At 36.8% G+C, this 15904-nt stretch overlaps 1 protein-coding gene across 2 annotated transcripts; it reads right to left on the reverse strand.

The window, feature by feature from the left end:
• Positions 1 to 9316: 9316 nt before the first annotated feature.
• Positions 9317 to 14729, reverse strand: LOC111383169 (polyadenylate-binding protein-interacting protein 5-like). 2 transcript variants are annotated; one of them, XM_023007249.1, is made up of 3 exons: positions 14527 to 14729; positions 11693 to 12171; positions 9317 to 9833 (listed from the first exon to the last, which is right to left on the reverse strand). In XM_023007249.1, the coding sequence occupies exons 2-3, from the start codon at positions 12143 to 12145 to the stop codon at positions 9672 to 9674; spliced, it is 615 nt and encodes a 204-aa protein (XP_022863017.1). In that variant the 5' UTR covers positions 12146 to 12171; positions 14527 to 14729; the 3' UTR covers positions 9317 to 9671. The 2 variants fall into 2 exon arrangements, with proteins under 2 accessions (XP_022863017.1, XP_022863016.1); XM_023007248.1 differs by having other exon boundaries at positions 11693 to 12152; positions 14527 to 14727.
• Between the last annotated feature and the right edge of the window lie 1175 nt (positions 14730 to 15904).

A 15904-nucleotide genomic window follows, 5' to 3' on the forward strand; every position in this document is an offset into this window, starting at 1 on the left:
TCACCTCCAATCTCTCTCTAAAAGTGTTTGGGTTACGACCTTTGTCCACATACATTCTCGTAGTAAACTTGAACCCCCGTGCAATAAAGTGTGTATTCATTGGATACTCACCTACACAAAAAGGGTATAAATATTATGATCCAGTCACAAAAAAACTATTTGTCAGCCTTGATGTCACTTTGTTCGAAAACAACCCCTACTTCAAAAAACCTCTCTTCAGGAGGAGATACTACATGAAGATGAAGATCGGCTTTTAGAAATACCTCTTAATCTTGATCCCTCTAACTCTATCCCACATACTGAATCTACATCACCAAACTCCAACTCTATCCCAAACACTTTACCTACATCACCACCACGTTCTAACTTGCCATTTACAGAATACGATTTAAACTCGTGGGGAACAGAAAAAACAACATGACAAGGAGATGATTGTGTACTCAAGAAAACCAAAGTCAAAGGATAAGGAGAAACTCACACTCGAGACACAAAAAGAGTTAGAACCCGTGATATCTCCAAATCCTCATTAGCTTTCTCCAAAATCACATGACACTGATGATCTACCTATTGCTCTCAGGAAACAATCTCGATCATGCACTCTTCACCCTATCTCAAAATTTGTTTCTTATAATACTCTATCTTCAAAATTTAGAACATTTGTTTCTAACATTGATAACACAGAAATTTCAAGAAACATCCAAGAGGCCTTGGAAATTCCCAAGTGGAAAAGAGCAGTAATGGATAAAATGAAAGCATTGGAACCAAATAAAACCTGGGATGTGATGGAACCACAAAGAGGAAAGAGACATGTTGGGTGTAAATGGGTGTTTAATGTAAAATATAAAGCAGGTAGAACAATAGAATGGTACAAGGCTCGTTTGGTTGTGAAGTGATATACTCAAACCTATGGCATAGATTACATAGAAACATTAGCTCTGGTTGCAAAACTGAATATAGTCCGAGTTTTCCTATCACTAGCAGCACATATGGATTGGCCACTCTAACAACTTGATATTAAGAATGCATTCCTGAATGGGGAGTTGGAAGAAGAAGTTTATATGATGCTACCACCTGGATTTTCTATAAGAAATGAAGGAAATAAAGTATGCAAACTGAAGAAATCTCTATACAGTCTAAAACAGTCACCTAGGGCGTGGTTTGACAGATTCACAAACGTGTTAAAAAGACAGGGATATCAAGAAGGGCAATCAGATCATACTTGCAATCAGATCATACTACATTTTTTAGATTATTTGAAGATGGGACAAAGACTATTCTAATTTTCTATGCGTGTTAAAAAGACAGGGATATCAAGAAGGGCAATCAGATCATACTTGCAATCAGATCATACTACATTTTTTAGATTATTTGAAGATGGGACAAAGACTATTCTAATTTTCTATGTTGAGGACATAATTCTAATTGGAGATAATACAGTTGAGATTGAAAGGCTAAAAAGAGGATTAGATGCAGAATTTGAAGTGAAAGACCTAGGACAAATGTGATATTTTCTAAGAATGGAAGTAGCCAGATCAAAGAAAGGGATCAGTTTGTCACAACAAAAGTATGTTCTAGACCTCCTTATCGGAACTAGTATGCTTGAGTGTAAACCATGTGATACTCCTATGGACAGTGCAAGGAAAACAGATAATATCGAAGAATTTGTTGAAAAGGAAAGATATTAAAAACTTGTGGGAAAACTAATTTACCTATCTCACACTAGATTAGTTATTACATTTGCGGTAAGCATGGTAAGCCAATACATGCATAGTCCAAGGGAGACACATCTAGAAATAGTATACAGAATTTTGAGATATCTCAAAGGCTTTCCTGGAAAAGGACTACTATTCAAGAAAAATGAGGAAAGAAATGTAGAAATATTCACTGATGCTGACTGGGTGGGAGCTACAGAAGATAGGAGATCAACCACTGGTTATTGTACTTTTGTATGGAAAAACTTGGTAACCTAGAAAAGTAAGAAACAAAATGTAGTATCCATAAGTAGTGCGAAAGAAGAGTTTAGAGCAGCTGCTCAAGGAATATGGAAAGGTTTGTGGTTGAAGAAACTTTTGGATGAGTTGTAGATTCCATCAAAATTTCCAATCAAACTCCATTGTGATAATAAAGCAGCTATCAACATTTCACTCAACTCAGTGCAACGTGATAGAACCAAACATGTAGAGGTGGACAGACACTTCATCAAAGAGAAAGTTGAAAGTGGAACTATTTGCACGATCTACATCCTACTTGAAAACAGACTACAAACATATTCATCAAAGGACTACAGAGGCTAATATTCGATGATTGCATCTACAAGTTGGATATGATCAATATTTACGATCCAACTTGAGGAGGGAGTGTGAAAATCGTGTACCAATTATGGGAGATTGTAATATGTGTTGTATGGAATAATTAGAGTTAATTTAGGAAATAATTTTGTTTTCTTTAAAATAGAATATTTTCCTTCTTTTCCTAATCTATTGTATTGTAGTATATATAGAGAGATTAAGTTGCAAGATATAGATGAATAAAAATCTTTTCTCTGTTTTGTACAATGGTAATACTCTTATCATTTGATATTAAAGTTGGGGTTCATGTATTTGAATCGATGCATGAGTATTCCATGGAGTGAGTGGATGAGGGAGTATGCTTGAAGTGAGGTAGGCTTGATGAATTGGGCTTGGGTGGATTCTCGAGCTTGATTTTGGATGATATATGATGGGTGGATTGCATTAGTTATATACGTAACAAGTGAGATGTGTCAAAATACATCAGATTCTCACTCGTTCAAACAACTACTTCTTGGTAACTACAAATAATTACATTCTAAACTTAGGAACTTGTTTTGTGAATGAGAATATGATGTACCATCCACAAACTCATATAGCCCATGACAAAAATTTAGTATTTTGGCATCTTCAGTAAGTTGAACTGTACAAGAAGCACCAACCATATTAAAAGAGAAAAAAAGAAAAGCTAAAATTTTGTACACTGTTGTTTCAATTATTTCCAATAGTACATGCATCAAACACATTGATAGATTTGAAAATATAAATATTAAGCTAGCTAATTATCTCATAGCATGCTTGACTCCAACTCATTGGTCAAGCATTAGCTTTGTCGGGATAAGTGTGTTTTAACACACTTATTGGAAGCTTAAAACCAATTAAATATTGATGAAATGGATGAATTTTTTACTTGTAATTATGTAAATGCTGTCTTTGTAGGTAAAAATCCCCAACTTGAAGGAAAACAGTGCAAAAGAAAGAGAAGACCTAAAAGTGCACAAAACTGTGAACTTGGAGACCAGAGTTGAAGGACCTTGGATGCAGTTGCTTGAGGACATCATTAAAAGAAAAGTCAAAATGTGAGAACCAAAAGGTACGAAGCAAAAGTTGAAGGACCCATCGAGCAAATACTAAAGGACGAGAAGGCAAATTATGGAGAATGCTTCTAAGCTTATCCATTCATGCACATGGGTATATCTAGAGCGTGTCATTTTGGATTGTTAGCTCAGACCGTCTGTCACTCAACTCGAAAAAAACTTTAGCCAACCCGACTTGAGGCTTGGGTCGAGCCAAGGCAGGCTCATATAAAAAAAAGTCAGAAAAAATGAAGTTGCAAGCAGCCGTTGCTGCTTTTTGCACACACAGCTTGTACACAGGTAGTGTGTAGCTGCCTGTGTTTTATTATTAAAAAAAATGTGAGCAAGCTCGATAAGACTTGAATCGAAAGCTCGGATTTAGCCTAATTTTTTGGCAGAGTCAAAGCTCGACTTGGCTTAGGCCTGGAAAAAGCCCGCACCATTTTGCTCGAATCGAGCCCGAGTCTCGAGTTTCAGCTTATGAGAAAAATGACAAGACCAAATCATTCTACATTTCAAGAATCCAAACAGGGAACAGGTTATGAATTTTGTCTTGTATTTTATTAATTGTTTCTTTAACTTGTGATGTATTACTCTAACTCTGCTTATTTTTGTCATTTCTTTACAATGCGCTAAACGTATCGAGGTTGCGATGATTGAAGTAGACATAATTTGATTATTTTCAATATTTGATCTTTAACATTAAAGTATATATTTTCATGTGTATTTGCTATTGTATTAATTGCTTCTCATTTAGTTGACCATTAAATGGTTGTGTTGAGTGATTTGTACAACTTTTGAGAAAACATTGTGCATTTTAGACTGAGTAGTAAATATTCTAGGTTCTTGAAGGAGATAGAGATATACTTATAATCCTAAGTGAGCCTTTTAAGTTATTTTCCCAAAGAATTAATAAAATTAATTGTGTTTTAATTGATATAAAGATATAATAAGTTAAAGGGATCTTAATATAACTCCTAATTTTAAAGATCATATTTAATAAATAACAAACTCATTAAAATATTTCAAAAATCACGTGGTAAATAAATTTATTAAATATTAAAATATAATATAATGTACATTAATTATTTCCACCCATGCCACCTCACCACCCCATCATATTACCCCACTAAACCACCTTCCCTCCACCTCTCCACCAAAGACAACCATAAGCTCCGACGATCGCTCCGACGGTCGTTCTGGCGATCACTCCGATAATAGTTTCGACTATCGCTCCGTCGACTCCAAAAATTAAAGTTGTCTTCTCTCTCCACAGAAGCTCTCTCTCTCTCTCTCTCTCTCTCTCTCTATATCTATATATATATATATATATATATATTATTTATTATTTATTTTTACTTTTTTTCAGACACAAAAAAGTTTACACATGGTGTTGGTGGGGTGAGTTGGCCCTGTGTTAAAAAATAGATCTGTATGGTGGCAAAGATAATGCATTGGAGGTAATGGAGTTGCACTGCAGTTAATCTATTTGGTGGTGGTGGTGAGGTGTTGGCAACATTTTGAGTACTGTGCGATGGCAGTAGTGTTATATTGTAGTTGACGAGTTTTGTGATTAACCGTGTTATACGTAACCAAAATTATAGTCTGTGACCATACTTGTGTTATATGTGACTAACTGTGACCAGATCGTCTGTGACCAAGTGAATGTGTCACTGACATATGTTGTCGATGACTAATTGTGATCAAATTTGTATTCATTGTGACTATCTGTGACCAATTCAATATATACTGTGACAATTTGTGATCAAGTCACAATCGATCACAGTTAATACAGAATTAGTCACAACTTCCACAATAAATACATAATTGACCTCAAAGAGTCACCATAAATAAATCTTCACACACCACAGCCGAGTACCACAATCCACTACCAATCACTACCACCTTCACCTCCAACTTTACTACATTTACTGACATTTGTTATCTGTGACTAATTGTGACAAATTTTATCTTCAGTGTGACTATCTGTGACCATATCAGTCTAATTTGTGACTCTATGTAACCAAATCATATATAGTCATAGTTATTATAGATCTAACACAGACAGTCACAATGAAGATAGACTTTGGTCATACTCGATTTTCCTTGTCACTGTCATCACTCCCAACAACATCAATCAAATGCGCACCACCATCACTTTCAACAAATCCTAACCATCACCACTGGCATCACTGCACCGGACCACACTACTACCAATACAACCTAATAGCATTGCAAACAATGCCAGCACCATGACCAAGACCACCACCGCCAAATTCAACAAAAATCGCCCCAACCACAATATCTCCCTCCACTGCCACCAACAAAAATCAGTCGCCATCATATCCAACAAAACCACCGCCTCAATACCACTCCCACCGCACCATTACCACAGTTTGAAAAGATCTCATGCTCGATTGCATGAACAAAAAACACCAAAAATTATGACCAACCACCATCAAAATCGACGAAATTCCATATCATTGGATAGCCCTCACTCCCCTCTACACATAACCCAACACTAGCCCTCACGCCACCAAATTTGGATAGAATCAATGGCCAAAATCACCTTCCATGCCCTTTCCATAATACCAGTTGACTATACTCATTAGGGCAACTAACGCGGAGTCCCTTGTGGGTCACCGCTTCGATCGCATGATTCATCAGCTTTGAAAGGCGTTAGCCATCTCCCAACGCATCGTCCCCTGTGGGTCAGCACACCGATGGTAGATGAGCTCTTCACCTAGCTTTACAAACCTCGGCGCAACTGACGCGGAGTCTCTTGTGGGTCACCGCCTCGGTCGCACAACTCATCAGCTTTGAAAGGCATTAGCCATCTCCCAACGCGTCATCCCCTGTGGGTCAACGCACTGGTGGCAAATGAGCTCTTCACCTAACTTTACAAGCCTCGGCGCAACTGACGCGGAGTCCTCTGTTGATCACCGCCTTGATCGCACGTTTTCTCAGCTTCACAAGGCTTTAGTCATCTCCTAACGCGTCGTCTCCTGTAGGTCAGCGCACGATTGGAAGATAAGCTCTCCGCCCAGCTTCATAAGCTTCGATGCCACTGACGCAGGGTCCCCTGTGGGTCACTGCCTCGGTCTCACGTTCCCTTAATCTTTATGAAGTGCCTTCCCCAAATGCGTTGTCCCATTTAGGTCGAAACATCGATGGCAAATGTGTTATTCTCCCTGCAGAATCACCTCATACGACTCAGCGAAACATGAAAGCCCGTCACTAAACAACGAATGATCAACCCAGAGGACGGCCCGCCCACATCACCTCGATTATCACTTGCCTCAACCAACAGGTGTTTAGCACATCTGCTCACTTCACCCTTTTACTCTAGCACCTCATCAGAATCCACAGTACTTACTCCAAGGCCGACATACATAGTTGGGAAAACAAGTCCACCCATGATATGAATATTCATGCCTGAACTTGGGAGGACCACTGTTACGTCCCTAACCAAGCCACTTCCACTTCGGCACTAAAACCACTTCGACAGAAAGGCACATCATTCTCCAAAGCTCTACGTGTCCACCCGAAGTGGTTCCAAAGAGATACCAACCACTTCGAAACAAAGTCACATCACTCTCCGAAGCTCCACGCGTCCACCCGAAGTGGTTCCGGAGTGATGCCAATTCCTATCAACCTCAACATGACGCACTGCAAGGTGAATAGATCCAATGAAGCAACCGAAGTGTCCCTCAACGCCGAAGTGTTGAAGGGCCTGAGGCACTCCCTTAACAGATCCCTCCGTCGCCACTGTCAGAAAGATATCTGTCAGGATCTTGACGTGACGTCTCCATAGATCTAGTTGACATGACACGTCAACTTTATGTTAACTCAACTCAGAAGAACTAATTGCCCACCCACACTAGATGCGGCTGAGTGACGCTATGAGCAGACGCCTCACACCGTCAGATGCATACACGTGTCCCACATCCAACGGTGTTCTACATCTATAAATAATCAAGCAAGAGACAAAGGTAATGAAAGTTCTTATAACTTAGCTCTCCATACTAAGAAACATATATTCTCCTCCCCACTCTCTTGCACCACTGGAGCACTGTTCCAATCACCCAACGCTGACTTAACCGTCGGAGTGTATGCGACCGCCACTACCACTACTGGTCCCGATCGTGTGCTTCTGACCGTGCGTTGTTGTTCACAGGGAGGATTACGTGGAGTAGCTACCCGTTGGCCACGTGGAGGGTCCAAATATCGAGGTCAACAGATTACGAAAACAAGATCATCAGCATTTTTAATGTGCATTATTAGCTAACACTTGACAGTATAACAAACAAGATGTTTCTTTGTTTTCTTCATTAGTATGGTCTAACTAGCTCTTATAAACCTTGTTACCGAACGTGGTGTTTAGACAAGATGATTTCCTAGCTACTATGAATCATGTGACAAAAATTGAGAAAATTAGGATTCTTATCATATCTAGATGCCATGTCATAGCTAATCTTCTATAAGCTATGTTGAAATCATCCTCTACTAGATTCCTTAATATCTGTAAAATGTGTTTTCAAAAGTCCCCAAAGTGTGCTTTTGTAAGTGAAAAAACATTTCTTAAGTCTCTTGCCCACTTGGCATTCGCTGGTTGGTTAATTCCTTTTCACATGGATTTATGTTGGTTGAAGAGTGGGCTGGACAGTTGATCTAATTCAACAATTGTGATTTAGATCCATATTATTTTTTACCTTTGGCTGGACATTTGGACTGGTGGAAGTCTCATTTTCATTCTCTTCGTTTTTTTTTTGGTATCTGACGATTTTGGGATTTTCATGTTCTTTATCTCTATAGATCAGATTGATTGGTTAACTTGTCTTGTATATTATATCTTGGCCTTGTTTGTGGCCTTAGCTCTACTGTAGATTCCGATTGTGGTGTTATTTGTGTATATACCACCTTGACCAGATGTTGTTTTTGAGGTTTTTTGTCCGATGTTGAACTGTAAAGGGTTATACTACACTTGTATTTGGGTATTGTGTCAATTAGGCATAGATTATTGTGAGATCTTTGAAGGGTCGATGATCTACTGTTGAGTCGGTGGTCTGATTGTTGTAATCCAAACTTTTGTTCTCTCTTGAGAGGTTCTTGCACATAGTGATGCACTCTTACCTCTGAGCCCTCAGAGTAGGCGTTTGGCCAAACTGGGTGACCATTCTTGGGTTGATACTTTATTGTTATCTTTGGTGTTAACACACATTTTACAAGACCTACTACCATAATATCTTCATAATCATTTATAAATTTGTAAAGTGAAGACTAAATGGTTCATGCATTTAACCAGTGGTGTTGAACACCGGTATCAACATATCATAAGTCCTGTTAAATAGATCATAATTTTTTGTATTTAATTGAATCTGTAATTTAATGTTACTAGTATTGTCACCTAAACAAGTATTAAATACTAGTAGTGCCATGTCATGACTGGATCAACAGGGGCCTTCGAAAAGTGGTGAACCTTACTTCACCAACCGCAATAAGACTTGGGCCAGCTCAGACCAGTGAGTGAGCTGTTTTTTGCTCTCTTTTCGAACGAGCTAGCCTACGTCAATTGTCCTTGTTTAATACAACTAGGCACACCTCTGCCGCTTAGTCTTTTCATAATACTAATTTAACTTTTTGTTTATGAAAAATTACAATAACACTAATCTATCTAGTTTGTAACCACTGAAAGAGAAATTACTCGAGTTTTGTTGAAAGATGCTCTTTGGGATTGGATCAATTGGATGGGAAGTTCAAAATCATAATCAAGAAAACTGGCCATCAAGTATTTGCAAATGAGGATAATCCAAGATATTGAATGATCCAAGTTAAATTTATTAACTTCATGCAAGATTTAGGTTCGGATCAACCGAATCAATACAAAATACACAAAAGATTTTAACATTTTGAAGTAATAACCCATTACTGAAGTCAAGGTTCAGGTACAAGTTTACCAAGAACAAGTGTCTTTCAAATTGACAGATTATACAATGCTATAATCATAGTAGACAAATCAAGTCCTAACCAAAACGATACCACCACTCCAAAAACACGTCCATTCATGTCAAGACCGAAGATATTAACATTTGGCGATCATTCTCAGATCAGAAAACTTCAATTTACAAAACCTATCAACCACTGACAATGAATCAACAACTATAGAAGGTACAAGCAGCTACAAGCTATACGACATATGCAAAGAAACTGCACATACACCCATCTCAACTAACAAATATTTCCCTATTTACGCTACATCCAATAAGTTTGAAAGACTGTAAAATTTCTAGCATCAATTTCCACCAGATTATGCTATGTCCAAGTTGGATGAACCAGATGTAGAAGCCCCGGCTTCACCGGTCACGTTCTTTAATTTCTGAGAAGGTAACTCACAATAAGACAGAGATTCTGGCACATCACCAATGTCTAAATATTCAGGAAGCTTCTCAGAAAGATCCACAGGGGATAGCTGTAAAAGGAAACAGGATGATTTATATCCGGCTCTAGAAAACAAGGTCTAATTGAGTTGAAATCAATAAACATAAATATGATTATCTATTGCAAGCCCTTAAAGAGCATAAGCTAACTGAATAGAAACAGAGTGACAATGAAAGACAACTCCATTCATTAGAGAACCAACAAATGAACTAATCTTATTAACATTTAAACATCAACTAGAATGGACCCAAAATTTTTCATCACACGAGCACTGCAAAGGAGGCTAAATAATAAGAACTGTGTCAAATGCTAACATTTAACAACTCAACAAATCCTCTCAGAGCGAGAGAGAGAGAGAGAGAGAGAGAGCACTTGAGGTCAGTTCTGCAGCTTCAAAACATCTGGTTTAAAATCATAACTATAAGCGAAATTTTATTCCTAATCCTCGCTCGATGATGGGTTGAGTATGAAGGCTGGTTTATGATAGGCAACATCATCAATATATATAGTCTAAAAGATTAACATGTCATCCTTCTCATACTTCTGTCGAAAGAGTCCATTCCTATTCCTTTCCAGCTCATATGTGTCAATTCACCTATCGATCTTTGTCTACTACTCTTTCTCCTGCAATATTCTACTAGCCTTGAATTGAACCATTGTACGGAAAATCACAAAACGTAAAGAAAGCCATCAATTATTTTCTGAATGAAATCATCACTCCAATGCTACTACACCATCACATCCCCCTACAGTTTGTTCTCAATTATATTTGCTAGATATAATTACTCTAAGATCTTCCACTCAAGTTTACCAAGAATGGACTTTCTGTCAAAAAGTAAACGCACAATCTGTTCATTTGAGACATGGAATCTGAATATCAGATTACATTAGATATACGCTTAATAGCTTCATAAACGTGCCTGTATTTTTGTAAGATATCAGTTCTTTTCCTAACCTATCCTTCAAATGAATGAAGTATTAATCTGTCTGATATATGTTTTTATTATGTGTGAAGCATCATGTATTAGGAATGAGGCCTAACCTTCCCTCTTAGCTTTTCTTCTTCTTCTTCTTCTTCTTCCGTCTCCTGATTCTGCATCACTACGGCCTTCTTTTCAAGCTTAAGAACCTCGGAGAATCACTATGATCATCAAATGACGTTCTCTTTTTACACAATCCCTAAGTCATCTTCTTAAGACCTTAACCAAAGATTAAGAGCACAGCTTTAATCTACGTTTACAATCAACTAAACAGACAAAATTATAACAAAAGAAACAAATTAATGCAACCTAGTTCTCAAACATCAAAACTTTAGGTAGCTCAGTGGTCAGGCCATGAGTTTGCTCCCCAATGGTCACCAGTTCAAATCTCCTTAGGGTCACTGATGTGAATACCCGACTGTAAACTTCAGAGCCCCGTAGGATTAGTTGAGGTGCACATAAGCTGACCCGAACACCCATGATCATTAAAAGAAAACACTAGTTCTCAAACATCAATTAGAGATAGCAATAGGAACATGTTATCAACCACACATAGCATAAAAGTTGAACAAACAACTCAAAAGGGTGAATGCCCTTGCAAATCAGAAAAAAAGGCCACGTGAGAACATCTAAAATTGGAATGCACGAAAACAAGTGAACAACAACCTAAACCTTATAAATATGGGATTGGCTACATGAATTCTTTTTCAACACTATGAAAATCTAAAGTAACTAGATTCCTAGAAACCACCACAACTCAAGTTGTTTTGGTCTTCACCCGTTCTAACATGTTTGACAAAGACTACATCTCTTTTGAACGGAGCTTCTTTAGGCCTACTAAGATGCATCTCAACTATCTAAGTCATCCTACTCTTGATTGGTCAAATTTTTGATTGCAAAGAACATTTACCTCAAGTTGATTCAGCATGTCAACTGCAGACTCCACATCACAGTTACTTGTTGAATAGACTTCAGAAAGGGAATCCTTAGATATTCCAGGAAATTTCATCTGAAGATATGTTATATCCATGTCAAATTCTTCCTCAAGTGTAAACTTTTCAGCCATCGTATTTTGGTTATGTGATGATGAAGCATAGAGTTCACCACCACAATGGTCCTTCAGCTTAGAAAGCTCAGCAGTTTGGAGAATATCAGTGCATTGGATATAGCTTTGAGAAACATTTTGGGGCTGATAATGTGTTAATGCATCCTTCGATTGATCTCCGAACCAGACAGCTTCATTTCCACAATTTGATTCTTTTGTAGAAAATTCAAAATCTTCCCCTTTATCAACTGTCCCCCTTTCAGAGAATGGTATGTATGATGTTGCATTGGGATTTAACTTTGATGTTCCTGGCTTCATGGCCGCACTGTGTAAAACAATCGACACTGGAAAACATAAAAAAGTATGTCCCTCCATTAAGAGTATCTAACAGGTTCTTATTAAAAAAAAAAAAAAATCTATTCATTTCGCCAGGGCCAACCTTAAAATAAATATATGGTGTTGAACTTTGAAAACATTTGCATGGAAATGAATAACTCGAAATGAAAATGACTAGTGGCATACTTAGATCTTAAGATTCAAAAGTGTCTGATATATCCCCTGATTTCAACACCAAATAAAAGTAGCTGTGGACTAGTTTAACTGTTACAGATACATTCAGACCCCTGATAAGATAAATAAACTAAGAAGGTCAAGTCAAGTTGAAAATCGTGAATGTTGACTACAGGATTCCATATGCAATGCTTGGCAAAATCTGGGAGATAAACTGAACTTCAACTTGACCCAGAACATCATGGTATAAATTGACACGCCCTTTTTTGCCTTTCCAATTATTTTTAAAAAAAAAAAATGACCTGTCAAAAAATTTATTTTGTATTTATCATGTCTTTGCCTCTACTTGAATCAGATATTCTGAATACCTCCAAATATTTTAAAATTCGTGATCATTTATTTCTTTTGTTAAAACGAGGCATAAACAGTAGACATATTTTACCTTCTTACGAGGTGGATAACATGTAAACAAACCAAAACAAAAATAAGAAATTTGTCGGGTGAATATTTATCAAGAGTTATCATATTCAGGCAAAATTTATATTTAGTTATTTGACAAATAGACTGCTAAAATTATTTTATTCATGTGAATATAGGTGATAAAAGAGTTTAGAATGCGAATAACAGATGCAGATGAAACACATCAGTATTCCAATGGCAATGGTATTAATAACGGTCTGTCAATTATGTTATAGAGTTTCGGTAAACACCTGGGCATGATAAAAGACTCATTGATATTAGAATTCTGTTTACCTAGCTTCCTCAACCCTTTCTCTCAATAGGATTAAAAGTAAAAAATATGGAATGAGCTAATCTTTTAGTGAAGAGAATTCTTTTCCTCCTCTTCTTTTCTTTTTTCCTTTTTTTAGACACCTGTGGGCAGAGTATTTATTAATAATAATGACAAGAAGAGTGCAAAGCTTTGGAGGTGGACATAAGGCCCAACCCCCAGCTATTGGAAACGGAAATAAATCTTAACCAGGAAAAGCACTGTTAAACAAAGCATTTTTCCCCTCCACTTCATTTTCTTCTCTCTCTTTCCCTCTTTGATCTCATTCATTACTTATACAAGAGTCGCTATCGTTACATATTTCATATTTTCACAACCTATCTTTCAATAAAGGCCAACGTTCTGACCTCTTAAGAATGGATTTATGAGATAACTTTTTAATTTCCCTTATCCAATAAGTTTATCCTATCCTAAACAACCCCACGAGTCATTTTATAAGTTTATGTTTCTCATGAGCTCAAGATTTATTTATATATTTTTTGGGGGGGGAGAGAGGGTGAGGGTTCTTTGGCTTAAGACTTGTGACTTAAAACTTGAAAGTAGTAACAAAATATGAGGCATCATATGACACTGAATATAAAGATTCAATTATTCATTCTATTACTGTTTTGATTTTTATATGTATAGACTCAACATTATTTATGAATATATTCGCAATCACAACAAATTATTAAATTCTGAGTTTCAAGATCTCAATGAAATGGGAACAACTATGTGAAACTGCATACAACGGACAAATTTACCATTCTACACTAATCAGAGACCATGTATATAAATAACTTTCAATAAATTATATTGAATTTATAAAAAATATAAATTTTATCCCACAATAAATTAATAAAAACAGTACAATTTATAATGAACAGACAGAGATCATAACTAACCTTACGGAAACTATCATACTAAGGTATCAGTGTAAACACTAACATACACAGAGCAACGGATATGTAAATAAAAGTTTTCATTTTCTGTTTACAAGTTTTGCAATTAATACATTGAGAAATCTTATAGATCCATACACTTTTTTCTTCAGTAATCCCACTCAAAAATCTCTCCCAGACTCGAAATTATGTCACAAACGCAAAATGACACAACAAATACCTATACATACATACACGTACACAAATATTGACACAAGTTATGTGCGTAATGCGTGTAAGCACATCCAAAATGAAAATCAATGCCAAGGATTACGTGATCAACTTCAATAAACCTAAATTCAGGAGTACGACCGCACGACATTATGAAAACGATCACGAATTAATCAAGAAGTATTGAAGAATCGAAAAAAAAATTGATTCAATGGATTCAAAAAATGATCTCGAAATTTCTTTAATTATATTATAACAGCGAAAGTAAATTCCGTATATTCCTACGAGAAAAATATGGACAAACTCACCAGTAAATTCGGCAATAATGGTGCGAAATTTGTTGGATGAAAACCCTAGATTTCGCGATCGTTTAGACTGAAGAGATTATTTTCTGTATTGGAAGAGAGATGAACGTGATGACGCTTTGCATTAAATGGAGAGGAGAGTGACGTCATTCAGTCGTGCTGGACTAGAGCGTAGATCAGCGTAGGTATTCTAGCCCACAATAAATAGTGAGATATAACGCATACAAATACAAATACAGAGCCCACTCTTAAAATTGCAATTGTTCTTGTGGTAATCCGCAGCACAATTTTTTTATGTTAAAGGTAGTAGAACATACTTTTATCATGATTGCTAAAATTAATATTCGTATTTTAGATCACACTAGGGATGTCAACGAGTCGAATCAATTCACGAGCCAAAATTTTAAGCTCAGATTCGACTCGGATAAAATTTTCGAGCTTTTTTTCGAGCCCAAGCTAGCCTGAACAAAAGCTCGGCAAAAAAATTATGCTCGACTCAAGCTTTCGGCTCGAGCCTTTCCGAGCCCAGCTCGGCTCAGGTTTTGTTTGATTTTGAATTTTTTTAATTAAAAAGGCAGCAAGTAACATTTTAGTTGCTGCTTATTTTTGGCAGCAGCACGCTATCTTTAATTTTTTTTTTAAATTTTTTAAATATATGCTTGGTTCTTTCGAGCCAGTGAACCACACGGGTCAGTTCGGATTTTGCCAGGCACTTAAAAATGGGGCTCAATTTGAGTCTCAGCTCGGTTGTCTCGAGTCTCGAGTCCGACGAGTTTGAACTTTTTTCGAACCGAGCCACGGGCGACCCGAGCCGATGAGCTCGATTGTCATCCCTAGATCACACAAAGGAGCAGAGGAAATTGAGAAATTCACAATCTTAAGGAATTCAAGGCTTTATTTCTGATTTTCGGTTACAATGAAGGAGGAGAAACCCTTTTATAGGAGGAGTCCCTTACAGTTAATCGACACAATCACATGGATTAGTACAATAATTAGATAATCGAACAAACAACTTTAAAACATATAGAATTCAAGAACAATTATTAAACTAGTGGACATACAATTTTTAGCTTCATTGTTTGAGAGAGAGAAATAAATTCTTGGTAATACTTCTAAAGTTGTGAAGTTCTTTCTGAAAGCTATGAAACCATGATATCAACATTAAAACATATTACAATTTGATGTGTTTGCTAGTATTACCAAAATTAATAGGTTCCACTTTATCATCTATCTAATCAAAAGTTGTGTGTTCACTAGTATAATAATTGTGCTCAAGTCCTATATGTTTTAAAGTTGTTTGTTCGGTTGTCTAATTATTGTACTAGCCGATGTGATTGTTTCGGTTGATTGTAGGAGACTCTTCTCCTATAAAAGGGACTCT

The sequence above is a fragment of the Olea europaea genome, unplaced genomic scaffold (genome assembly GCF_002742605.1).
Source record: "Olea europaea var. sylvestris unplaced genomic scaffold, O_europaea_v1 scaffold262, whole genome shotgun sequence".
NCBI classification, from domain to species: domain Eukaryota; kingdom Viridiplantae; phylum Streptophyta; class Magnoliopsida; order Lamiales; family Oleaceae; genus Olea; species Olea europaea.